We start from the raw sequence: 27,991 nt of genomic DNA, 5'->3' as shown, positions 1-27,991 counted from the left end.
GGTTAAGGATTTTAAAACTAGATTTTGAAGCAAACTCAAAAAGGGATGAAAATACAGCAATGGTAATAATAGTTGATTTTATTTCAAGTATATGGATGGCAAGATATTTGGGAATAAGTACTGACCAGCAAATTATTAAATGTATAAAGAATAGACTGTTAAATACATTTAATGTAAGTATTATAGGATTTAAGTCTAATGTTAACAAAATTTTCACAAATCAGTATGTTTCTAATTTAAAAACAAATTTAGAAAAATAATAAATTGTAATATTTTTGTTATACATAGATCTTATAATGTATATACAAAATTGTAAAATATAATTTGGTAAAGTAATATTTCTTAGTAAAAAAAAAATATATTGAGATTCACCTGAAAAAAAAAAAAAAAAAAAAAAAAAAAAAAAATCTACCTAGGGAGACTAGTAACAGTACGCCACACGCCCCACAACATGTGTGTGCCATTTATTAATCATGTATGAAGGCGCCGTAAGGGCACCTCAGGGGCACCGCACAGCACCGTAACATAACACTCCCTCGCCGGTGGTATGACGTCGCACCACATCACACCACGTGGGGTGTGGTGCGGTGTGGCATGGCACCGTGCGGGTTCTTACCTCTTTTGTTGTGGGGCCGCACTACACCGCTTACAGCTTTGTGCGACTTCATCAACCCGCCAGACGCTGGCAGAAATTTGAAAGTATGGCCTTCCTAAGTAAGGTACACAAGGAAGGTGTTCCTTTAAGACCGATTCTACCATCTTATGACGCCCCTAATTACAAGTTGGCTAAATATTTAGTACCGCTATTAACAGAATTCTCTCATAATAATTATACCATTAAAAACGCTGAACAATTTAAAGAAAGAATATTGTCTCAAGATTCGGATCTTTTTATGGTTAGCCTTGATGTAGAGTCTTTGTTCACCAATATCCCTGTGGAAGAAACAATTCAAATTATTTTAAACAAGATTTTTACTAATAATGATGTTCTGTTTCATGGTTTTAATTATAACAATTTTAAGAAGCTTCTAATTTCTAACTTTGGCAGTGCAGGACACCGCCTTTATTTTTAATGGGAAGTCCTATGTACAAAGTGATGGTATGGCAATGGGCAGTCCTTTAGGCCACATCTTTGCAAATAATTTTATGTGTGAACTGGAGGAGCAGTTGGACAATTGCCCTCTAGCTAATCATCCTCTCTTTTACTGCCATTACGTTGATGATACATTTATTCTTTTTTGAGACAGAGACAGGGCTGATTCCTTCTTAGAATTTGCCAATTCAGCCCACCCTAATATCAAGTTTACAATTGATTATGAAAATAATAATTTTTAGAAAAAGACTTTTACTGGACTAGGGACAAATGTTTACAGCTTTTGTAGTTTTAACTTTAAAGTAAACGCTTTACATACCCTCTTCCACAGGGCATATTCTCTCTCCTCTGGCTGGTCTGAATTTCACAATGAGATTACTGTTTTACAACATTACTTCACCGATAACTGCTATCCAGCTAAGGTTTTCTTCAAATACCTAACCAAGTTTTTAAAAAATAAATTAATAGAGAAAAATAACAGACCAACTGCTCCTAGATTGCCTTTCTTTGCTAGTGTCCTGTTTATCAGTGATACAATGTTTTATACCAAAGTTAAACGTTTAGTACGTGAACACTGTCCGGCCATAAAAAAGACAACTTATCGTAAGAAACCCATTAACTATTGGGTCTTTATTTAGATATAAAGAAAAGCTGAGCCCACTTCTGACTTCCAATGCCATCTATTTATTTTCGTGTCCCAAATGTAGTTTGGGAAATTATGTCAGGGCCTCACGTAGGCTTCTTAAAGTCCGCATTGATTGCCACAGGGGGGTGAGTTATGGAACAGGTGTCCGGTTGTCTTCACCAGAATTCTCGAACATTAGAGAACATTAAAAAAAATGCAAATTCAATATAGAATACAAACACTTCAAAATAATTAAACGGGCTTCTTCTCCTCAAGAGCTTGCTGTCTTCAAATCGCTTTCCATAAAAACAATAGTTCCAAAATTAAACAATAAAACTAATGCTACCCCTCTTTACCTGGCATAACTATGTTTACTTGGAACCTTTCCTTCTTCTTCTGGTCACTCGTCTTCTTCCTTTCACTAGAGATGGTAATTTTCTTAGCATTGTAGTAGGTTTTCTATGAATTTTAAATGTATGTTAGTTATTAGGACGAGTCTTTTTATTATATCACTGTGTATTAATCCTTTTTACAGCCGTGATGGTGGGGCTATGAAATCTGAGATGTGTGTTGCTAAAAAACGTACATATCTTATGAAATAGTTGTTGGTAAGTGATGACATATAGTATAGTATTTTAGTTATCACTTACCATCTTACAAAATTCCATTAAAAGACCGAAGGTTATGAAGACTTATTCAGATTACAACCAATATCTTACTGTCATCAATATTTTCTCAGTAACAGATTGCAGCATTAATGTAAAAACCCTTGGGGGAAGAAAAAATTATAAGCATAATTCTACTTTTTTTAATTGCTTCCTTGCACAATCAGTGTCTATCGTAAATTCTTATTATATTCTTATAAAACAGTTACCACTTAATAAACTAGATGTAAAGAATCTTCCACAGAATTACAAAGAAAAGTCTACAGTTATTTACAGAACACTAGAACAGAATGAATAAACTCTCTCATCACAATGATATGCACAATCATCGAACTACATACGATATGTTAAGTATCTCTGCAATTCCCAATTCAAAATTTAACAGTGACTGCTCACTCAATTTGGAAAAAAAAACAGTTTTTTGTCAACTTCACATCATCATATTATACTGTAAATGAGTCCTTTTCTATTTTCGTGTACTGTACATATTCTTAATTTTGATAGTTTTAATTTCCTCGATAACCAGGTAATATACCAAATATAGCAAAACTACTAGCCTTCACTGTATTGTAAAACCAACAACAATTTTGGTTATGTGGCTTAAATTTGAGCTTGTAACTTTCAAATTACACAAATAGCACTCCAGTTCACTACATTGCCATTGCTCAGTATGCAGAGAGGTTGTAAGTTTCACACTGCACACAGGATATATCTATTTTTCCAATGTAATGTTGCAATGTATAAGGAATATGCAGTTAAGGTCCCTAAAAATGCACTTATGCTGCTACAATGAAATGCAACCAAACAACATTACCCTAAGCTAACAATAATTTGGAAGACCCGATGAGTTTATTGCATTTACTCCCAATGAGAAGAATCAAACTATAAGAAACAAAAAATTTCTTATAATAAAGAACATGCGCATTGTAGTAAAACTGTATAATGAAATCTGCTAAGGAATAGCCTTTCCCAAATAATAATGATAAAACAGGTTTTGAAGTAGGAAAAACCTATATACAGTACCCACTGTGAGTCTTCGGAGGAGTTACATTCTCATAGGCGACCCCCCAGGACTCCATAAGACAGCTATATAATAATAATAATAATAATAATAATAATAATAATAATAATAATAATAATAACTAGTTTGCAGTAGTAAGTGGTATGAACACCAACCTGAGGGAGTAATAGAAAACAATCGGGCAAAGATCCTCTAGGACTATGGTATCAGAACAGATAGGGTGGTACTTGCCAATAGACCAGATGTGATGCTGATTGACAAAATCAAGAAGAAAGGATTGCTTATTGATGTCGCAATACTATGGGACACAAGAGTAGATGAGAAAGAAAGAGAAAAAATTAATAAGTATCAAGACCTGAAAATAGAAATAAGAAGGATATGGGATATGCCAATTTTCCTTTTCAGGGATATGCCAATGGAAACTGTATCCATAATCATAGAGCACTAGGCACAATCCCCAGATCCCTGAAAAGGAACCTGGAAAAACTACAGGCTGAAGTAGCTCGAGGATTCAAGCAGAAGAGTGTGCTATTAGAAACAGCGTACACAGTGAGAAAAGTGATGGACTCCTAAGGAGGTAGGATGCAACCTGGAACCCCACACTATAAAAACCACAGAGTAAAATACGATGACTGAGATAAAAAAAAAATGATAATAATAATACAACCACACCTACAGTCCTAGGCAAAAGTTTAATAATAATAATATAATAATAATAATATTAATATGAGCAAATGGATACATCCCTACAGTCCTTGGTAAAGTTGATTCATAGATTTACAGTGAACATTCTGCTGAGTTTTATGACAGGATACTTATCATGCTGTATTTGTTCATGAACATCAATGATACCTCCAATGTCTAGTATATTTGCTGCACATCTATCTATACACTCAAATTCATTATGGCATTCAAAAATAAATATGCGTCAAGTGTTTCACAAAACCCTGTTTCTCTGCTTATGGGCTCTGGTACCAGTGGAAAGAGCAATGCCTATTGAAGGTATATCATTACTGACATGAGAGAGAGAGAGAGAGAGAGAGAGAGAGAGAGGAGAGAGAGAGAGAGAGAGAGAGAGAGAGAGAGAGAGAGAGAGAATTACCATTCAATATTGTACAAACATTTGTTAAAACACAGTAAAATTAAAAGTTCACCATATATCAGTGCTTTTTAAATTCTATTATGCCCCTTTTATCAACTATCACTATCACTAGATGACCTTTTCCCTTTTGAAGCTTTATCACGATTTCTACTGCTTTCCCTACTACGTGACCGTTTCTTGTGGTTACTACTTGCTCTATCGTCACTGCTACTGTCACTCTCACTACTTGACCTCTTTCTTTTTTTTCTTTCATCATCATCACTGTCACTGCTGTCACTGCTATCTGAAGATCTTCTCCCTTGCCTTTCTTTGTCACTATCGGAGGAATAACTTTTCCCTTTATCCTTTCTTCTTACGGGCTGCTTTTTCCTTTCTTTAGCAACTTTTTCATTGTCTTCGTCACTGCTACTGCTGCTAGATGTATCAGAACTTTCTCTTCTTTGTGCTCTTTGCATTCTTTCATCTCTCCCAAGATTTCCCCTTGACTTTCTTTTATGTGTTTTCTCTTTTCTTGCATCCTTCCCTTTCTCATCACTTTCACTAGAGGATTCACTGCTTGTTGTTCCAATTTCTACCTCACTGTCATCACGGTCAATATTTGGGTCAAGTGGAGCAGTTTCTTCATAACCTTCTTTGTCGCCTTTAACATCTTGAGTTTCATCATTATCTTTTTCCACCTGTTGTTTCTTAGCCCATTCTTTAGCTTTAGCTAAAAGAAGGAGAGATGGTTTGGCAGCTTCATCATCTGGGAAAATATAATCTACAAATTCCTCCCAACGGCTTTGTGACCCATCTTCTGTTGTGACCTGTCGTCTGCGGGTCACCTTCCTTGGCATCAGCTGTTTAACTTTGCTTTCACTCTCTTTATCACCAAATTCATCCTCAAAGTCTTTCCAAGCTTCTAAAAGCATCAGTCTTTGCTCTTTTTCTTGACAGGTTCGTAAAGCACGGTTGGCTCTTGTAAACACGGCCCGTGTACGCTGAATGTTATCCTCTGCAGGCATAGAATGCTCACATTTAGCATAACTAATCCAAACTTTCACATGATGTGTACGTTCAAGAAGTCGTTCATACAGACCTCTTACTCTGTCCCATTCTTCCTGTTCAACCTGAAATAACAAAAGAGTAAAAATATCTGTAATATCACAATTATGTCTGCCTGAACCTAAGAGGTATTCTTGGAATTATACTAGGGCCACTAACCAGTATCTATTCAATGTTAACTGTAAAGTAAGGCTATCGTTATATGAGTCTGAGATAATAAAAGCTTAGTGAGGAAGGGAAATAACAATATCCGGAAGGGAAATAACAATATCCTGTTCCAGTATAGTTAAAGTAGCAAAAGTATACAATCCTGGTGATAAGTTTCGCATCTTCTCTACTGTCTCTTGGTCTTCATGTTGAATAATTCTGCGTTACTCTACGATACATCATCAATGCCGTGTACTTAATGTTGCTTCCTGATACATCACCAATGCCATGTACTCAATGCTGCTTCCACAACTTCATATTCAAAGAAAATAGCATGATGCAACATCAAACGACCATGGGCTTCCAAATTACAGAGCTATGAAACTAGATTTGGGACTATGCTGAGGTTTGTAATAACAGACAGTCACAAGGTGCTTTCGCCCAAGGTAAGAGTCAAGGAGGGAAGCCTTACAGGGAAAGTCAGCTCTTCCATAGCATGCTCCTAGTCCTACATCAAGGCTGATTCCTGACAATGATGCTGACATAGTGTGGCTCCACGAGCGATAAGGCACCTCATTACTGAATTTTAAAACAATTTAACTGTCAGATATATGAAAACTGTGATATGACATGATAATTACATAATTAAACCAAAATGAGATGGTCCTGAGTGAGCGCTATAAGGTACAATCTGCAAATCTGAATTAGCCAAATTCTGAATGAATGTTACTTGCAGTGTAAGAATGAAGGAGCTCAGTGGATCCACTAAGTGATCAATATTTTCCTATATATATTCCTTGCAGAAGCGTCTAAAGCTATCCCTATGACTGCTTCATCTTGCGCAACCACCATAATCAATTGCGCTGCATATATACCTTAGTACAGCACAGGACACTTATTTTGTGTGTCCCTTGTGACCATCATGCTTTATTGACAGTTAGTATAACCCCTATATTCTTTGTTTTTACTAAAAGACAAATGAAACTGAATGTACGAGTAAAACATTGCCTGTGGTTTTCATAAAATAAGGATAACATTTCCAGTTTTGAAATACAGTACTATTCTATAAACTAACCCAAGTTTGTTAGTGTGATGGCAGAAAGAACCTACCTTGGTCTAGGCTTCAAACTTTTCTGTTAGAAGACATTTTCCATACACAGATACCACAAATCTTCAGAGGCTGTCAAGAATACTGGATGCCTATTGCTGAGGTTATGCCTATGGTTCTTAAGCCTATTTCTTACTAGAGACATGCAGGTTCTTCTTGAAGGTTTCACCTTTAGCAGTGGTAAGTTAACTTAAACACAACACAAATCTGATATCTCTACAGCTGACATACAAATTTAATCATCACAAATAATACCTGACTAGCATCTATTGTTATGTGGTGGATTCCTGCCTACTTCTGCAGTCTCTGAAGCATCATCAAAACGTATATCAATCTTTAGAGAATCCACTTTCAAAATCCAAAAAACCCATAGGATTTAGCTTGGGTCATAAATACACCTTCCAAGCACTGGTGAAGGGATCTCATGTTCTAACATTAGACCTTTTCCTCCCTTCCCTGGTCTGGAGTGATGTGAAGAAGTTTGTAGTACCTAATTCATATTTAAAGTGATTGTACAATCCACATACATGTCTGTGTGAAGTGTTTGTTCTTGCAGATACAAGTGACAGAAAATGAACTAATTGAAAACATGAGAATTAAACAGCAGTGCAATGTAAAGGGATTTAACAGAAAAGAAATTAATTACCTAAAATAATAAGACATTATAAAAGAAAAGTGCCATAAAAAGCAATTGCATTCTCCTTCACAGCTATATGATGTAATAATTCCTTATACATAATGTACTAACAACAGTGATTAAACAAAAAATATAGTTTATATAAATAATGACATAAAAAGATAAAAAGGACATCACCATTCACTCAAAGAATGGAGTTGTAAAAGGACTGGTAAGTTTGATTACACAGCATGAGAAAAGAAAATCTCCATTCCCTTTGATGGACTGCTCTTTAAAATAACATTTTACAGCTACCTTAATCCTATGTAAAGCAATGATTTACATTTTGCATGAACACATCAATAAATTATCTGTATACTATGGCTCAATCTTTCAATCAGCCTTCAGTTACTAACAATATGTTCCTTTAGGGCATCAAAACATGTGAGCGATACAGAACAATATAGGGGCAGTCCCCAGTTATCTGCGGGGGTTCCGTTCCAACGTGCTTGATGATAAGTGAAAATTGCCATTAACTGAAACTTGGTGATTTATGGCGCTGATAACCGAATTTTGGTGTGTCTGTTAGGAATGTATGGCACCGAAAATTGCTGATTTTATGCACTAAACCAGATCGTCATCAACCGAGTCCACAGATAACCAGGGACTGCCTATTATCAAATGACAAATTTCTTACTTCATAATCAATGTATGACTTCCACATGTATTCAGGCATGTCTAATCGAGGCTGTGCGATTGCTAATTCATAAATGCCACGAGCTCTTGCTTCATCGTTTAACATCGCTTCTAAGGTTGCAAACTGGATCCACATTTTGCAGTTCTCTGGATCAAATTCAGCCCACTTTTCATATAATTTTCGGCACCTGTCAAACTCTCGCAGTTTTATTTCTAGGTCAATATAACCTCGAAAGAGTTTGTGCTTAGGACACATTCCAAGAGCCTGACCCTGTAAAGAAAGAGAAAAAAGGACATAAGCAATATTAGTATGGAATCTGAGGAGACCTACAACTGTTTCAAAGTTAAACAAACTCAATCATCAAGGAGACGGTCAGGTATTTGATAGTCATATGATGATAAGGCCATCAAATAGCTGACCAGCTATGGGCTTAATTTTGCTGGAAATCCATTTTCTATGTGATTATGCTAGCAGGATATCCCAGAAGTGACTTTCTCTTGTTGAATATTTTAGAAGACTCTGGCTCAGAGCCAAGCTTCCTGGATTACAAACCACTATCTCTAGACAAAATCTCCCAAATTGTTAAACATCTTGACAAAACCTGATGGATACATCTGTCAAGTTTCAACAAATTCTATTCACCACACAGAGACAGACAGACATGAGTGACAACATATGTTCTTTAAAATCTCACTTGTATGGTTGATATGAAAGCAAGTTTAAAGAATTCTTATCTTAAACTACTAAGTTCCTCTAAGGGAAATAAATACAATGAGCCCTGTCTGCTCTTCTCTGTCCTATGCATTTTATAATTAAGATCATATTAGGTCTAGGTCCTCAGCTATCCCTTTTTCCATGATTTCTAGTCCCTCCCTACAGGTCTTTGTCCTGATACTACCATATCTACTGCTTTTCTGACCACACTGCTCCTCATCCCTTCTTATCACACATCCAAACCACCTCAAGCCTTGAGATCTGAATCTTTTTTCCAGCCTCTGGACATCACATCTCTACCAGTACCTCAATTCTAATATGCTGTTCCAAACTACTTAAACCATGAATCTAAACATTTACAGAATGTCACAGTAAAATGTTTTAAATTCTATTTACATTTGCATCCACATCAGTTCCTAAAATTTGCATTATAAAGCCTGTCTCTTACTGAATTTTATTTTCTGCATCTCCAAAACCTTCATATCACCTAACAAATAAAACAGGAATACACATAAAGCAATATTTCAACACTATTTGGTTAGTAAAAAGAAATAATAAATGATTAATCCTAATGTGTACCAGATACATAAACCTTCAAGTCTTCCAAAAGTAATATAATAGAGTACTTACCAAATATTTTCTGGCTGTGCTCAAATCTTTCTGACGAATTTCAAACTTTCCATACAGCAGCCAAATTTCAGCAAATGTAAAGATTTTGTGAGGGATAACACGGATGCACATTTGGTACACTTGTCTAGCTCTCTCCATATCTTTTGTCGTTAGCTCTTCAAAGACTGCATAATAAATCCAAAGGTAAATGTACCTCCGCCAGTAACGCTTCTCCTGCAAACCCGAAGAACACAGTTAAAACTAAATTTACTTTAGTTCTGTTACTTCAAACAATCACTATGGGCTTTTGCATAGTTTTTATGCAATCATTGCACTCAGGAAGGCCTGAATGCATTACATATACACAAAACTGCATTTGTTGAGAAACCTCTCTACAGAATTCCTACATTTCTCTTATACTATATATAACTTCTTATTCAAAATACTGCATATTTAGAAGTGCACATGGAATTTAACCCCTTTCTTCCTTAAGACATCAGTATCAGTACCAAGACAACTTTTGGTTCCCTAGCGAAACATGTAGAAGGGTATTTACCCAATTTAATTCGCCCCCCCATCCCACCCAAAAAAATAAAGATAATGGCCCATAAAGCTTTAAATTCTTTCATAAGAGACCTTATGTAACTACCCATTTTCATACCCATAACATCAATCCTAATGATTCAGTTCATCTTAATATTAAATAAAGAAAATTGCTTTCATCCCACAGTAGTGAGTGTGTGTGTGAGCAATTTCCAGGTCTAAAGCAGCTATGAGTTATTATTCAGACATCTGTAACAATGTTTACTGCTGTTATTTAGCCCCCTGGCACTTCAAAATAATCCTACTGAGCAGCAATCACAAGAGCTCTAGCTTCCAGAGCAGTCACATAACCACTGTTTTAGTTAGTGGTGCTCAGATGATATGATCCAGGACTAGAATTATGCACACCTACAGAACCAGTGCAGTGCCAATGACCTGAGTCAGGAGCCATTATCATGCCCACGGCAGGACCATAGCTCTCCTAGTGCCACATTCCCATATTAGGCCAGCACTGTCCCAATGCTATGACACCAACCAGGGCAATGCTAGCACAGAGACCCATAAATAGGCAGACCAGGGTCAGCCAATCACTGGAAACTGTTCTACTTATCAGAACTGCGAAACAACCACAACCAGAGCTATGAAGGTGAAAATGGAACAGTGGGTCCCTGAACAGAGCAGACCCACACATGGAGCTACAAAAGGTGAGCTTCAGTCTTCATACCACACCATTCCTGCTCTGATGAAGACAAGGTTCCTCCCAGTTATCTTTGGGCATATACTATTACACTTCATACAACTTCCACTGGGACTCCCCAAGGCACATCAGTGTTACAAACTTGACCCCTGCAGAAACTACATAATAAATGTAGATCCTTATCCAGTCTACATATCTGAAATTACTGCACTGCCTATGAGGGGTGTTGATGCATCTATGCTGAAACATGAAAACTAGATGTGAATATTTGGGAATATAAATAAATCTATCTGATCAATTTAAGAGGGTTTGAAAAATAAGAACTAGTCAGCTTCTTGAGAGTAGTCAGCAGACAGTAAGCTGGATACTACTTCATCTTAAAGGACAAAGCGATGTGCTTGGAGTCCCAAAACAAATATATTTGACTGTATATACAATAAAGGTACATGGTTATATGTATAGTATATCATTTGGTCATTCCAGGTAATTGCTAGTGTGACCTAATTTACTAACTATATGTGCTGTAAAGCCACTTCTCTTATATGATATGTACTTGACATAAAAGCAGGCATGATGAATTAGTAATAATTCTATGCATTAATTCCTCATAGCAGACAGCAGTCCATCACAAATTCACCACTTGGTGGTGAAGGCTAGAGCTTATAAAAGACCTAACCTATTTGTAACTGCAACCCCTTTATATGCTTTAATCATTTTCTATTTTGTCATTTTCACTTCTTTTCGAATCATTGCATATCCTGTTCTATATAACTTAGGCTCTAATAAGCTACTACCCTTACTCTTTCTCTTTTCTCCTGTAATCTACTACAGTATTATCCTCTTGTAATATTCAAGTGTACACAACCTTCTTTGATGCTTTACCATGCATTCCTGTTATGTTTGCCTTTGTCCAAGGTGTCATTTCAATTATTTTATTCCATTGAAAAGCAAAGCTGCATCATACAGTATACAAACTACAGGGTTTAAATCATCTTAAAATAGAACTTTGATTCAAAAATAAAATTGGTTTATAAATGTCTAACTGCAATCTTTGTTCAGAAGTTATGAGATAACTATAAAGCAAACACTTGAAAATGAGAAAATTACTACTAAAATAAAATTACTTACTTTCAGAGGAGGTACACATGAAATGGCTCTTTCATATATTTCACGAACGAGGTCCACATTACCATCAGCTTCCAGCATTCGTACATAATCAAACCAGGTGTCGTAATCATTTGGATTTTCTTTCACTGCCTCTTCATACTGGAACTTCCGCTTGCTTGTTATCACATCATCAATAGACGACTTATCACCATATTTCTTTTCGTGTCTTGTGTATTCATTGTACAGTGTAAGACATTTCTCTTTTGGCATGTGATCCAGAGCGTATCGATATATAGCCCTTGCACGGTCATGCTCCTTCTGTCCTTCTTCAAACTTGGCAAAAGCGATGAAGAGATTTTCATCAAAATGGTCATCGCCATAGAATTCAATGGCACGTTCATACACCCGTCGAGCACTTTGAATGTAACCGTGGTTTTCCTCAAACCGAGCATATTTTATCCAGTACTTTGGTTCTGGATGCACATAAACAAATCTTTCATAGATTTGTCTGGCTCTGTCAAGTTCCTTGTATCGAAGTTCAAACTTGATGTAAGTTAGCCAAGCTTGCTCATCTGGTTCCCATTCCATCCAACGCTCAAAGACCTGTACCATAACAAAGAACTTTAATACAAGTAGGTAACCACAGTTCAATTACACCTACTGAGATTTTTACAGTCACTGGAATATCTGCATCATGACCAATCATGTGGGTTTAGAATAAAAATCCGCTATTTACGGAAAGCAGATTTGGCAACATTGCTTCTTTGCAAAGCTAATTGAAGTTTTTACACTGTCAATTCATGGAAAGAATACCCAAATTTTGTGAGCTAGTATTAAAATGTAGTTTTAGTGGGTTGCTACTTTCAGGAAAACAAAAGTAAAAACAACGAATGAATGTACTATACATACCATTCTACATCCTGGGATGTTCTTCAACATTTCTTCCATATATGTGTACTTATACCAGAATTGGTTGGCCCGAGGTAATATGGTAACAGCTCGATCCCATACGTTACGTGAATGGTTAACCTGAAATCATATTTAAGATAAACACTATGTACTCTCTATGAAAGTTTTTAAAAGTACAGGACTTATTCATGTGGATTATCAATTTAGGGCATTGAATGAAATGCATTCAATTTACCTGTCGACAACGCATTTCCATTTCAGCATATTTCAACCATAATGTTATATTTCGATGATCAACATCTAAGGCTCTCTCATACACAGACCTGCAATAGAAATAATTTAGATAAGGAATAAAAGAACACTAAAATAAAACTTTCTTAATTAACTTTCATATTTCATTTCTACAAACCTATGACTTTATGGCAAGTCCCAAATCAATAATTACGTACCTGGCTCTGCGAATTTCCCTTTGTTCCTCTTCCCACTTAGCATATTTAATCCAATTTGAAATGTTCCCTCTATTCTTTCTAATATTGTCCTCAAATGCTCTTCTTTTCTTCAAACGATATTCCTGGAGTTCTTCTGGGTCAGAGATCTTCTGTCTTGGGGGAGGTGGGACAATCTCAAGCTCTCTTTCTTTGGCCATCTCTAAGCAGCTGTTCAGCTGTGATTTGGAGCTCTGCTGGAGACTTGTCTTTTACCTAGAGTAGGGTTAAAATAAGCAGGTTATACAGTATTGAAATCAATACAGAAATATGACTATGAAAGACAAAACTATTCAATGTCTCTACAACTTCACCATTTCATCAATCAATGTTGCAAATTATTTCATGTGCTGAGCACCTGGGTAAAAAAATTAAACTCTTGCAATCTTGTACTAACAAAGGAAACAGTATAACCTGACAAATATTCATTTCACCGTTAAATGGTTAAAAATTTCGTATATTTCTTTTTTTCAAAGCAAGAAAACAATTATACTACATAAAAATGTTATTGTTATGATACAATAAAGTTTGTTCATACTTACCTGGCAGATATATATATGCTGTATCTCCGACGTCCGACAGAATTTCAAAACTCCCGGCACACCGCAGTGGCGGCCAGGTGGTTAGTACCCATTCCCGCCGCTGGGAGGCGGATATCAGGAATCATTCCCATTTCTATTCAGATTTTCATACCACTGTCCCCTGAGGGGAGGTGGGTGGGTACTTTAATTATATATATCTGCCAGGTAAGTATGAAACAAACTTTATTGTATCATAACAATAACATTTTGTTCATGAAACTTACCTGTCAGATATATATATAGCTGAATCCCACCATTGGAGGTGGGAAGGGACAGAATAGAAGGATTTAGGAAACACCTCAAGTGCAGATGATTGACATCTTGATTCCTTACCTGTTTAGCATAGCTGACTTCTTGATTACTGTCACCGAAGTCTGCTTTTGCTTTACTAGAGTTGCCAACAAGGTAGTGACCTGTGTAGTTGGTGCGCTCTAGATGATCTGTCAACGGCGGGGGCGTGACCACAATGTGACTAGACCATATTGACCATACTGTGAGGGCAACGAAGCTAAAAAACCACCACCTGACCTAACCTATTGAAGTTAGTCCCATAACTTCTAGGCTAAAGAAAGGGAAGGCGCCTCAAGCAACCAACCCTTCAACCATAAACCAACACCAAAATTAAAAAGCACACCTACCCCTTTTCTATAGGTAGTATTTGTGCTGCTCCCTGCCCCCAACACCATTTCATGCGGATATGTATGGTCCAAGCGACTCGCAGTTCTCATATGCCGTCTTCACATCCCGCAGGTAATGTGAAGCAAACACAGAGTTGCTTCGCCAAAAAGTAGCGTTAATGGATATCATTAAGTGCCATATTCTTTCGAAATGCCATTGAAGTGGCGCAACCGCTCTCACTTCATGGGCTTTTATTTTCAAAAAGCTTCATAGCACCATCCGAGCAGGACGCCATGGGCCTCCGTGATGGTGCTTCGCAAAAAGAATGCCAGTGCATTCTTCGACATAGGAAAGCCGGGTCTCTTAACCGAACACCATAAGTTCTCAGAAGGACCCCGACAATCTTTGGTCTTTTGCATGTAAAATTTGAGAGCCCTGACAGGGCACAGGACTCTCTCTGGCTCTTGTCCGATGAACTCTGTTAACCCCTTGATTTCAAGGTTTTGGCCAGGGGTAGATGGGTTCTCATTCTTCGCTAAGAAATTAGGATCCAAGGAGCACACTGCACTGTGTCCTCTGAAACCCACATCTTTACTAATTGCCTGAATTTCACTAACTCTCTTCGCCGTGGCAAGAGCAGTTAGAAAAATCGCCTTTCTAGTAGTGTCTCTCAATGAGGCAGCATGCATAGGTTCAAAGGGAGCCGACATCAAGAATCTTAGAACTACATCAAGGTTCCATGATGGAACCTTTGATTGTAGTACTTTGGTTGTCTCAAACGATCTCAATAGATCGTGAAGATCTTTATCATTTGTCAGATCTAATCCTCTGTGGCGGAAGACAGCTGACAGCATGCTCTTATATCCTTTTATTGTGGGCACTGCTAATTTGTCCACATTTCTCAAATGCAGGAGAAACTCAGCGATTTGGTTCACAGAGGTCGTGGAGGAGGAAATACCTTTCTTCCTACACATCTCCTGAAGACAGTCCACTTCGACTGATAAACTGCTCGAGAGGAAGCTCTTCTCGCATTGGCAATAGCCTCTGCACCTGATCTTGAAAAACCTCTCGCTCTGGCCAACTTCTTGATAGTCTGAACGCAGTCAGACTCAGCGCGGAGAGGTTTCGTGGTACCTCTCGAAGTGGGGCTGTTTGAGAAGATCGACTCTCTCTGGCAGGGTTCTCGGGAAGTCTACCAGAAGAGACATGACCTCCGTGAACCAATCGCTTGAGGGCCAAAAGGGGGCGATCAGAGTCATTCTCGCTCCTGGCGACGCCGCAAACTTCCTTGTTACCTCTCCTAAGAGTTTGAACGGGGGAAAGGCGTACACATCCATCCCCGTCCAGTCCCATAGGATGGCATCTACCGCTATTGCTTCCGGGTCGAGAACTGGAGAGCAATAAATCGGAAGCCTCTTCTTGTTTTCGAGGTTGCGAAGAGGTCGACTAGCGGCCGTCCCACAACTTCCATAGCTCTTGACAAACTTCTAGATGTAGGGTCCATTCTGTGGGAAGCATCTGATGTCGACGGCTTAAAAGATCCGCTCGAAACATTTTGAATTCCTGAAATGAACCTTGTCAGGATCACTATGTTTCGAGCTTTCGCCCATAGAAGGATATCTCTCGCTATCACGAACAGTGATCGAGAGTGTGTCCCCCCCTGCTTTTTTATGTAAGCGAGAGCCGTTAGTGTTGTCCGAGTTGATCCTGGACAACTCGGCTCACCAATCGTTCTTCGAAGAACTGAAGAGCCAACCAGAATAGCCTCCAATTCTTTTAATTGTTTATGTGCCAGGACCTCTGTTCCCTCTCCAGAGGCCTGACACTTCCTCCTTTCCTAGTGTTGTCCCCAGCCCACCATGGAGGCGTCTGAGAACAACACTAGGTCGGGGCTCAAAAGCTTGAGGGACATCCCTTCCGAGAGTTTGTCGGAGGATCTTGCCACCACTTCAGATGATCCTTGACCGTTTTTGAGATAATCAAAGTCGAGTCTAGATTCTTGTCTTTCCAGTTTTCTGTCATAAAAAACTGGAGTGGCCTGAGGTGCAACCTCCCCAGGGAAACAAACTTCTCCAGCGAAGAAATGGTTCCCAGCAGACTCATCCATTCCTTCGCCGAGCATGTTTCTTTCCCTAAGAAGGCTAACACTTTCTCTAAGCATCTCTGCTGACGTTCCTTTGATGGAAAAGCTTGAAAAAGCCGCTGAATCCATCTGAATCCCCAGATACACGATGGACTGCGTGGGGATCAGATGGGACTTTTTGTAATTTACTATAAGGCCAGGGCCTTCGTCAGCTGTAATGTCGTCTGCTGAAGGTCCTCCAGGCACCTTGACTTCGAAGGCGACTTGATTAGCCAGTCGTCCAGGTAGAGCGAGACTCTATTTTCGATAGGTGAAGCCATTCGCCACATTCCGCATGAGAGGAAAGTTAAAAAACCATCGGCGCCGTACTCAGACCGAAGCACAGAGCCCTGAACTGGAAGACCTGTCCTTTTAAGACGAACCTCAGGAACTTCCTTGATTGGGGATGGATCGGGACGTGGAAATAAGCGTCTTGAAGGTCCAATGACACCATCCAATCCCCTGGTCTCAAGGCTCTAGCACAGACTGAGAAGTTTCCATCCTGAATTTTTCTTTCTTTACAAAAATGTTCAGTCTGCTGACGTCTAGGACAGGTCTCCATCCCCCAGACTGCTCGGAACCAGGAATAACAAACCTGTTGTAGAAGCCTGGGGGAATCCAGCATCAGAACTTCCTCTACGGCCTTCTTTTCCAAACATTTGATCTAGAAGGTCGAGTAAGAATCTGTTGCTTCTCTGACTGGTATGCGGGCGACAGGTCTATCGCTTCGTGCTCAAAGGAGGCGTAGAGAGGAAAGGGATCTTGTATCCTCTCTCGATACAATCTAGGGTCCAGGTGTCCGCCCCTATCGTCCTCCATGCCTGAGCAAATAAGGTGAGTCTCGCACCTACAGGTGCCTGAAGGGCAGAAACGTCAATTTTTTCCCTTCTTGGTAGAAGAGATCTTACCTCTGAAGGACCCCCTTCCTCTCGAGGAACCTCTAGAGGAAGGTGCTCATGAAAGGGCTTAAATTAAATTCTGGGTGCTGGAGCTGTTGAAGTAGAACAAGCCTGAGGAGTAGGTCGTCTTGAAGATTGAGTCAAGAGGTCCCTTGTTGCTTTTCTTGCAAATTTACCGACAGATCCTTAATCATGGACTGCGGAAATAAATGCGTAGAGAAGGGGGGCGAATAATAAACTCCGCTTTCTGAGCGGAGAGAACTGCTTTCGCCGTTAAAGCTACAATAGAGAGCTCTCTTTTTAAGCAGACCTGTAGCAAAAATGAGATGCTAACTCATCAGAGCCATCCCTTACTGCTCTATCCATACAAGCTAGTACACTCGAAGCTCTTCTAGCGAAATTGAGTCTTGACTCCTCGATTGTACATCCAGCGCCCCGAGGCACCAATCTAAAAAGTTAAACACCTCTAGCGTCTTATATAACCCCTTGAGGTGATGATCGTCTCGTCATTGTCCAGGAAACCTTAGCCGATGACAAATAAGACCTCTTGGAGCGTCCACCAAATTGGCGAAAATCTCCTTGAGAAGAGGACGGTGCCTTCAATCCTGCTTCTTCTCTGTTTCGTACCAGATCCCGGCTCTCCCTTTCAGTCTAGATGGAGGAAGCGCCAAACAAAAGAAGTCTTCCTTTAACCTTCCTTGAATCCATCCAATCCTGGACTCTCTTAAACGCTCTCTTCGCGGAGAGCGAAGTGGCCATCTTAACGAAGCCGGGGGAGGGGCCTTCCTGGCTTCGATGAAGCAAATTGTGAAGGTGGAGAGAAGGAATTGGCGCTTGAAAATTATCTGGGAATAATTTCTTAAGTAAGTAAAATCCGTCAAAGTCTTATAGTCTGACGACGCTGACGCATTTGGTTCGTCATCATCAGTAGGGCAGCGATCACTAGACGAATCCCTTCTCTCGGTCATCAGTGCCTTTCAAAGATCGCGATGGACTTCGACCCTTCAACCTGAGAAACATCCTTACGTTTCGGACTCAACTGTTGATTGTCCTGGAAAGCGTCCCGATATGCAAGGCGCCGTGCTTTCTGAGAAGCGTCCTGCAGATCGTCCTGATGTGAAGGACGCCGTGCGTCCTGAAGAGCGTCTTGCTGAGCGTCATGATGTGAAGGACGCCGTGCGCCTCGAACAGCGTCAGCTTGAGCGTCTTGCTGAGCTGTCATGATGTGTAGGACGCCGTGCGTCCTGAACAGAGTCAGTTGGAGCGTTTTGGCGAGCGATCCGCGCGTCTTGAAAAGCTTCTTCTCGTTGTTTAAGACGCGAGCGTGATCATCAACATGCAAAGCTTGACGTTCCGATCTTGATTCTTGAGCGTTCTCGGCCTTTTGACAAAGACGCGTGGCCGCTTGTGCGACAACTCACGTCTCTGTCAAATTCGTCTCTCCTAGACGCCCTTTCATGAGGAACGTAATCACGTTCTCTAATGCGTCGCGGCTACTAGGAGTAGACTCAAAGGCCGAAAAAAACGCGGAGTAGGAGCCGGGGACTGCCTAGTTCTCTTAACAGGCAGCCACCATATTCTTCCTTCTATGACTAGTTTCTGCCTCCTCTCTCAAAAAAAGGAGGCTAACTGTCTCTGCATTTCCCAAAGCACTTTTCCTTGAAGGGGAAAGTTCTTCGATCAGGAGAAGGACTCATCCTGTGCGAGGAAGATGGGCGAGGGGATGCCCTTTCCTTCAACTCAGGAACAAGCTTAGAGCGACTTGACGCTCGAAAAGAGTCCTCCCCTGATGAAGCCTTGTTCCTTTTCTGTGGCGGAAAAGCTTCAAAATCTTCAGGTGACGAATCTACATAACGATTCAGAAGGACGTGAAGCGTCCTCTTCTCTGAAACCTCTCTTAAGAGGGCGACAAGGCGACGGCCGCCTGTGCGACAACTAGCGCCCCTGCCGCTCTCCCTTTGAGAGGTCTTCCGAGCGTCAACCTCGGCAGGAGAGGAAGTCTCGGAAGAAGAGAAGCACTCTTTAAGTATTCGTGCCCGTGCACGAACACCGGCAGCCTGAGATTCGTCCTCAGTTTCTGCCGAAGGGACGTCAGACCGGTCATTAGATCCCGTAACCCTCCTTCGGCTTTCGGCTTGCCCTCTCCCTAAGGCCTGGGAGTCCGGCAGGGGCCTAGGCCTAGAGGCATTATGGGACCGATCTGACACCCCTTCCATTACACTAGATGCACTAACACTTTTATCACAATTCACATTTGACTGTAGAGCAATCACTTTAGATTCCAAGGCGCGAATCGACTCCATGATCGTAACTAATACGCTTCCTTCTGCAGACACTTCCTGATTGTTCGGAGGCAATACAACAGGATCTGGTTGAATTACATCTACAGGAGGATTTAATGGAGATACAATTCTACCTTGACTTCTACTCACAGAAGCACTCCTAGAGGAAGACCTGATTCTATCACGCTCAAGCTTTTTCACGTAAGAATCATATGCCTTCCATTCAATTTCAGTCAATTGCTCACACTCGATGCATCTATCATTCAACATACATACATGACCACGACATTTCGAGCACACTGACGAATGAGGGTCTACCGAAGCTTTCGGCAACCTCACCTTACATTCATGCACCTTACACCCTGAAGCTAGCAGCGCTAGATCCAGACATCGTAATCAAAGAAAAGTCAACAAGCCAAATCCAAATCAAATCCACTATCACGTATGCCAAACAACCAAGCCAAAGCCAAATCAAAACCAAAAGTCAATCAGAATACTCAAGTTAGCACAAGAAGTTTCAAAATCCTAGGCGGAGGTCTGTAAACAGTTGTTACCGACGGCGACAGAGAAAAAATCTGAATAGAAAAAATGGGAATGATTCTGATATCCGCCCTCCAGCGGCGGGAGGGAATTGGGGTGAACAGGGGTACTAACCACCTGGCCGCCCACGCATGTGCGGGATTTTGAATTCTTTGTCGGACGTCGGAGAATCAGCTATATATATATCTGACAGGTAAGTTTCATGAACAAATATAGAATTACTATTCATATAAAACTTGGAAATTACATTATTGCTATTGTACTTGTAAATAAACATCTGAAACTTAACATACCTTTGCCACTTTGGGCATTTTCTGTGGTTTACTTGCCATGATGCCTATGTACTTCTTATGATATATAACAAAATATTTGCACTTCTAAACCCTGAAAATAAGAAAAAACAGATATTAGAGCATATACATATCCAAATAATAATGAAATGAGAAAATGAGAGAGTTAAAGGCACTTACATAAAGAAAAAAGTACTAGAAGTCAAATATGTATACCTGATGGTCTAGAATATTTTTCTAAACAAAATTGAACATATTTGGAGTTCTCATTTAGGATTGCAACAATAAAAGACCTTTCTAACAATGCATGCACTATTAAACATAAAGACAATGCCCACTTTTTTGCTTCAAATAACACCTTTATCAACGAGGAAACTTCTTGGAAAATCTCTTAAGAAGTTTCTCAAAATCTTCAGTAAACTTTCAGAAAAATATAAAGTATATTCCTTGAGTGTTAAGGCAGCTATGAATGGTGCATGATTTCATCATATCCGTAGAGCATCTACTTGAAAAATATACTCAAAAATCATTTACTACTTTATCAATATGTTATATCCTTCCATCAGCATAAAATGATGAAAACTCAATAACAAAGAACATTCTACCACTCCACATGAAAAGTAGACAGCTTATAGTTCCTTTCCTACATTCAAGGCTCAAAAAGATATAAAATACAGAACCCAATATAATCTCTTGTCTAAGGTGCTAGAAGACCTATAGTTCCTTTTGTCTCTTGGATAAATAAGGAGGTGTATTGAAGGAAAGCCTTATTCTTAGGGAATGAGTGTTCCTGGCGGGTGCAGAACTCACTATTGGCTCCTGAGTGCTGAGTCTCTCTTCTTTAGAAAATGGTCGGTGAGCAAATATACACAAATCTTTAAATTTAAATATGGATGATTGCCATACAGAAGCTATAAATTTCCTACTTTTCAACTATTGTAATATTTGGGACCTCTGCAAGATCACAAAGGATGTCCAGGAAACACCCCTGCGAGTTTGAGATTATTCACGCTTCTATCAAAAACTTTTCAAAGTTATCTGCCTGAGCAAGACCACATGGCTGAAGGTGGCTTGGTTAGCTAACTTACAGAAGAGCCTTGAGCAAGCTTCAAGTAGGGGAAACAATGGGAAGTCATTATTAGTTTGTCCCCTCTTCCTTCCGTATTTGAGGCTACCTCATTACAGATGGCCTCAAAGGCCACAGCCATAGAGAATCCAACCCCTTTTGAGAAAAACATAACTTGAAGAGGACCTAGGTCAGCTTAGGTGGGGGGAGGAGCTAAGGGGAAAGGGTCAAGTCCCTTTAAGCCAAATAAAGTCTACGAACCTAAGAAGGTAAGGTTTAGTTTGATTCCTGGGTAAAACTGAAGACTAGGACTGTACCCCTCTGGTCTGGTAACTACCAGTTCATGTTCAAAATAGGCACTGTATTTAGTACCAGCTCCTTGGGGACAAGGGTAAAAACACAAACATAAGCTGGTAAATATCATAAACAGACATATAAATAATTGAAAGCATAAATAAAAGGTGATAAATATTTCCATGTAAATGGTGGAACAAGGCCTCAGTAGTTGTCTTGAGTTTTACCAATAACTGTGGGCTCATTGGCCAAGTGATATATTTGATTTTACAATGTATTTTGTGATTGGTACTTACTGGCTGAGATAGAAAGAGGAAAAATAAGCAGTATACACTATTTTAACAAGCAGTTTGGACTATTTTAACAGTCATAAATATAAACCATGGTGATAAAAAAGCCATAAAGATGTAGATTTCGAGTATTAGCCTGCCCATAACTGGGTAAAACTGAAGACTACAATCCCTGCCTGTTTCCTGCCAGTGATAAATGTAAAGTAGATGGTCACATGAAGATATAAACTATTATAATTCTCTGACTGAGGAATACAGAAAATGGTGTATATATATAATGTAGTACAGGAAGCGTGATTGTGGGTCAGGGTGTATGGCTATAAATCATATTGATCAGACACATCCTGATTCGTTAGATGCATTTAATCCATGACCTTAAGGTGGGTCAACTGGCATATGATCAGATGGAGTTAAAATTCCCATGATCAGGTTGGGGCGATGTACGACGGCAGCCTTGGGAACTACAGGATGAGAGGAGTGCAGCACTACGGCCATCATAAGAACTGGTGAGGGCAGTGCCTCATCAACTGGGTACTTAGAAATAGTTATGTTCCTCAGAAAAAAAGTATCGATCAGCAAATTCATGCAAAATGGTATGGTAAGTTGCCTTTTGGGTATATTTCGGCATGCTGAACAACTTTTATTCTATGCAAAATGTCATTTGGAGTTATTGTTCATGAGCTGTAGGCACGTCCTCTGGATATATAAACACCCAGAGAAATAAACAGATGATGGAAATTTAACTCTTTTGTTTATATTAGGCTATTGCTTTTAGTATCCCTGAGGGGATGCATACAGAAAAGTAGACCAAAGACTACAAATTTCTCATTATCTCTGTAAATTTCTCAAATCCTCTCGCCTTTACAGTATAATATACCCCAATTTGTTGAAAAAAATATATTAAGGGGGAAACACCGCCTTGGATCCATTGTCATCGGGTGGATCAGCCTTATTCACTCGATATTTAATTGGTGAAACAATAATACCATTACATCTTTAAGCATACCATTCAAAAAATTTAAGTTTCGTCAACATAATGTGATATATGAAACTGCCATACGAACTAAAATAAGCTTGTGAGGTCTTTGTAAAATATGTTATCAAGGCAGTTTTTAAATCCAATATGGCGTCGACCGACTGAGGTGCCTTTTGTAACCAGCATAGATCTCACGTCCTTCCCAGCCTTCCCAGCACTCATTTGAATAATATTAGCATGTATATGTAACATTTATTGATCTTACTCAAGATTGCAGTTGCAATCAGCACAATAAAACAACATTTTGTTGCCCATATTAGTGAAAGTATGAAACTTCTTATTCGCAGAATCATGGTTCGAACTGAAATTCATTTTTACTTTATAAACGGTGGTTTTATCTTTACTGCCATCACAACTGAAATTCCACAGTGCTTATTTGATTGTCATTATACACATTTTGGTCTTAATTCACTCCAAATTGCACTTGAACTATGTTGCTGTTCCTGGTTATTAAGCGCTCACTCCACAAACACAGTTGCAGGCAGCACATGACTACACTGCTCATGAAGTGCAAAGCTATTTCCTTAATTGTTTATTTTACTCATTATTTAGTTTAACTTTACTTTATGTTACTTCATGTTTATTTAATTCATGTCTATTATCCTTCTTTGCAACCAAATTAACCCCAAAAAATTACAGATATTTCAACTAGGTTTAAGACTTACACAAAACCGGGGAAATAAGTGAAATTACCGTATCTATTTGTAGTATATATACATATTACAGCAATTTTATCATTATTGCATTACTATGACAACTAGAATTCATGGAAACAATTTGTAAATGCATCAGCGTATGTGTGAAGCTCCACTAAATTGGCAACGATGAAATTTTGCTTTCGTCTACTCGCATCACTTTAGAAATATCTGTAATTTTTCAGGGTTAATTTGGTTGCAAAAAAAGGATAATAGACATGAATTAAAATAAACATTTTGAAGTAACATAAAGTAAAGTTAAACTATATAATGAGTAAAATAAACAATTAAGGGATTAGCTTTGCATCTCATAAACAGTGTAGTTGTGTGCTGCCTGCAACTGTGTTAGTGGAGTAAGCGCTTAGGAACCAAGAACAGCAACTTAGTTGTGGTGCAATTTGGAGTGAATTAAGACCTATATGTGTAAAATTACAATCAAATAAGCACTGTGGAATTCCATTTGTGATGGCAGTAAGGATAATACCACCAATTACAAGGTAAAAATGCATTTCAGTTCAAAACATGATTGCGGGAATAAGACGTTTCATACTTTCACCTATATAGGCAACAAAATGTTGTTTATTGTGCTGATTACAACTGCAATATTGAGTAAAAGCAATAAACGTTACATAGATACACAAATAAATGTTCAAATGAGCGCTGGGAAGTCTGGGAACGACGTGTCCGCCAGCGTATGCCTGATGCCCACGAGACAATACCATGCCATATTAGATTAAAAAACTGCCCTGAAAACATATTTTACAAAGACCTCACATGCTTATTTTAGTTCGTATGGTGCTTTCATATATCACATTATGTTGACAAAACTTCAATCTTTTCAATGGTATACTTAAAGATGCAATTGTATTCTTGTTTCATCAATTAAATATCGAGTGAATAAGGGTATCTATCTGAGCATGATGGATTCATAGTAGACCAGACTAAATTTCTCATTATATTTCTGTAAATTTTTCAAATTTTCTTGCCTCTACTGTATAATATATGGCGCACCTATAGTTTCCCAGGCCCACCCTACTGCCTACCACAATCAGCGGAAGAACACCCAACCAAAATGGCAGCGATACCAAAACAACAACAAACAATGTAGAGCCGAAAGTTTAACCGAAACAGTAAAGGGGGAGGGAAACCGGGGTTTTTGGTTGGGGGAGGCAGATACGAGTGGCGATGACTGCCGAAAATTTTATAGAAACGGTAATGGGGAACCCTGTTGGGAACCGGGGTTTTTGGGTGGGGGGAAGCAGATACAGTGTGTGTGGGAGCAAAGTAACAAACAATTTAGCAGTAGGTTGACCCCTTAGTCTGCAATCGTGATGCGGGCTACACTAGCCTACTACTTAACCAAAGTTGGGACTTCTTACCTATTTTAAATATGTTGACCCCTTACTCTACAATCATGATGCGGGCTATGCTAGCCTACTACTTACCCAAATTTGAGACTTCTTACTTATTTTACTCTACAAACGGGAAACGGTTCCAGGTAGCCTACTACGTACCTACATTTGGTACTACTAGGTACATTTAACATGTTAGCCTACAAACGAACACACCAAACCCGAGTTAGGGCACATACTCTAACCTGACCCCCCAGTCTGGTAAATGTTGTGACCTAACCAATAGAACCTACCTAACCTGACTTAGGGAGCATGGCCTTGCCTAGCCGGGGGGCTTCACCCCCTGGACCCCCCAGTATGGTAACAAAAGTTGTGACCTAACCAATAGAACCAACCTAACCTGACTTTGGGAGAGTGGCCTTACCTAGCCGGGGGGCTGAACCCCCCAGTGTGGTAACGAAGGTTGTGACGTAACCAAAGCAACCAACCTAACTGCAAGTAGGACATAGTTATATTACTTAAATAAAATATTGCACTTACCTTAGACTTGAAAATCTTCCATATCAGAGTCGGACAATTCTGGTAGGGCAATTCTGGGCCTTTTGGCTTGGACGTCTAGCATCGACATTTCGGTTTGAACACCGCAGTCACGGGTTTGTTGAAGTTGTTGAGTACTGCGGGATAAAGGACGGATTTTCCTTGGCGTTGACTCTGCTTTCTTTCATGGATATGTGTGTTTAATGAGGTCGAGGAAGGTTTTGAACGGGCACCGCTGTTATTAAAGACGTTTTTTTTATGCAATACATAGAAAAATACGAAGGGTACAGGGTTTTTATCGTACCACTCCATGGCAAAATGTTACGTTTTAAAACCCGCCATGTAGATTCGACTGTGTTGGTGTGTATTTTTTTGTCAGTTGGATCGACGAAGTGTAAAGAGTGATTGATATTTAAGTGTTTTTAAAATGCTTGCTTAGTGTTGTGTATGATTTCCAACAGTCTGAAATAACGATGGAATCTGGGTGAATGTTGTCAATGAGGATGGGAAGCAGAGTTTTGGCCGATCGGTCCTGAACGATTTGGAAAAACGTGTCCTTTGTTTCATGGTCGATTCCACCTAAAACACAACAACCATCAACACGTCGACCTTTGTTAAATTTACATTTGCCAAACTTTGACTCGTCAATTTCAACAATGTGGCCAGGTCCACCGATTTTACGGTTGTCCTGAACCAAAATGTTGATAAAGATGTCCCTGCAGAAATTATACCAGTCCACCATGGTGTTAGGTGAACCGATCTTAAGAGTCATCTGCATAAAGGCCTGTGGCAGCTCGTGGATCCAGCCATAAATTAACTGGAGGATTGTGCCGAAATCAAGGTGTGAGCAGGAGAAGAAGGAGCCGTTCCGTATAGCGATTCTTCTACGGCACGTGCGTACGGAGCACCGCCACACAAAAATATCTTTCTCTTTGACGAGGCTGACCGTTCCCACTCTACACTGTTCACAAGCACCACTAAAATCGCCCAAAAGTCTGCTCTTGAATAGATAGGAATGCAGTACATCGACGTCTTCACATAATTTATACGGATCACCAAACATAACCGGACTTGCAGCCGAAAAATCAACGAGGGACAGGTGAGATGTGCCTAGAAACGCCATGTTGACTGCTTTGAATACTCGGGCGGTTAAGGTCAAGGTAGGCGGAAGGGCAACCTGGGTCGAAGAGTCTATTTACCTGCGCGGATGGATTTGGGTGTTGTGCGGCCTGGGAAATTGGAAATTGAACCCCAAAACTGTAGGTAAATAAGAACGGAATACGTCTACATCGTCACCCATGTTAATAAAGTGCGATATCGTAACGGGATTTGCAGAAGCAAAAGCAATGCGGGCTGGGTGAGTTGTTACAGGAGACTGTTTTGAATGTTCGTGGCGCGGAGGGGACGCCATGTTGACTTTTGAATGTTCGCTGGGTGTAGGTCATGGTAGGTGAACGGCCACCCGAGGTCATAAGGACTAGGTACTTACCTTGGCGGATGGATTTGGGTGTCGTGGGGCCTGGGAAACTGGTCCAGGAAATTGTAAACTACCCTTAATAGGCTATACACCAATTTGTTCATATAATTATAGTGACAACTAAACGATATCTTCGTGTGGCAGCTCCCTTTGCATTTGTTAGTGTGTTTGTTACCTAGGCTAGTTTACAGGTTATGTTTACGTTTATGATACTCAAGTCCCTGGTTTATGGATCTAGCCTCCATTAACCCCAAAATTCTAATTGACGCTTTGCCCTACCATACGCCTTTATATACTATGAATTTCGGGAGGGCCACAGTATAGGGGAGGGCCTTTCAATGCATGTTTGGGTGACCGGCCTAACCTACCCTAGTATTGCCTGGCTTATCGCACAGCTATTGGTAGACTACTATAAGGTACCTACCTAATATATAAAACGACATAGGATAAATACAGTCTAACCTTATTCACAAAAATCCTGATACAATTTACCTGTGAAATTATTAAGAGACGTCAAAATACGTTTTGTTTACATCACGCCGTCAGTTGTGCTCTTCTTCTTCCTCTTCTTCTTGGTTCCTGGTTCCTCCAACTAAACGTTCACTCCACAGAAAAACACAGTTTCGCGCAAACTACACACTGCTATGCCATATAGCTCTATGCCAGCACCTGTTCCTTGGTTACTAGTAAACAGTAAAGCTAGTTACAGAGATGACTCCTAGATTACTTG

At 39.7% G+C, this 27,991-nt stretch overlaps 1 protein-coding gene across 1 annotated transcript; it reads right to left on the bottom strand.

Moving 5' to 3' along the window:
* Positions 1–429: 429 nt before the first annotated feature.
* LOC135216359 (crooked neck-like protein 1) lies at positions 430–27,991 on the bottom strand. Its single transcript, XM_064251599.1, is given in 10 exon segments — positions 430–5,615; positions 8,119–8,388; positions 9,463–9,675; positions 11,810–12,391; positions 12,698–12,817; positions 12,933–13,020; positions 13,147–13,340; positions 13,342–13,398; positions 20,518–20,608; positions 27,754–27,991. Coding segments are annotated over 9 exon segments (2,580 nt in total). The 5' UTR covers positions 20,557–20,608; positions 27,754–27,991; the 3' UTR covers positions 430–4,598.

Source organism: Macrobrachium nipponense, chromosome 6 (genome assembly GCF_015104395.2).
Source record: "Macrobrachium nipponense isolate FS-2020 chromosome 6, ASM1510439v2, whole genome shotgun sequence".
NCBI lineage: Eukaryota > Metazoa > Arthropoda > Malacostraca > Decapoda > Palaemonidae > Macrobrachium > Macrobrachium nipponense.
The sequence above is the reverse complement of the archived record's forward strand: the minus strand, read 5'-3'. Positions and strand labels throughout refer to the sequence as shown.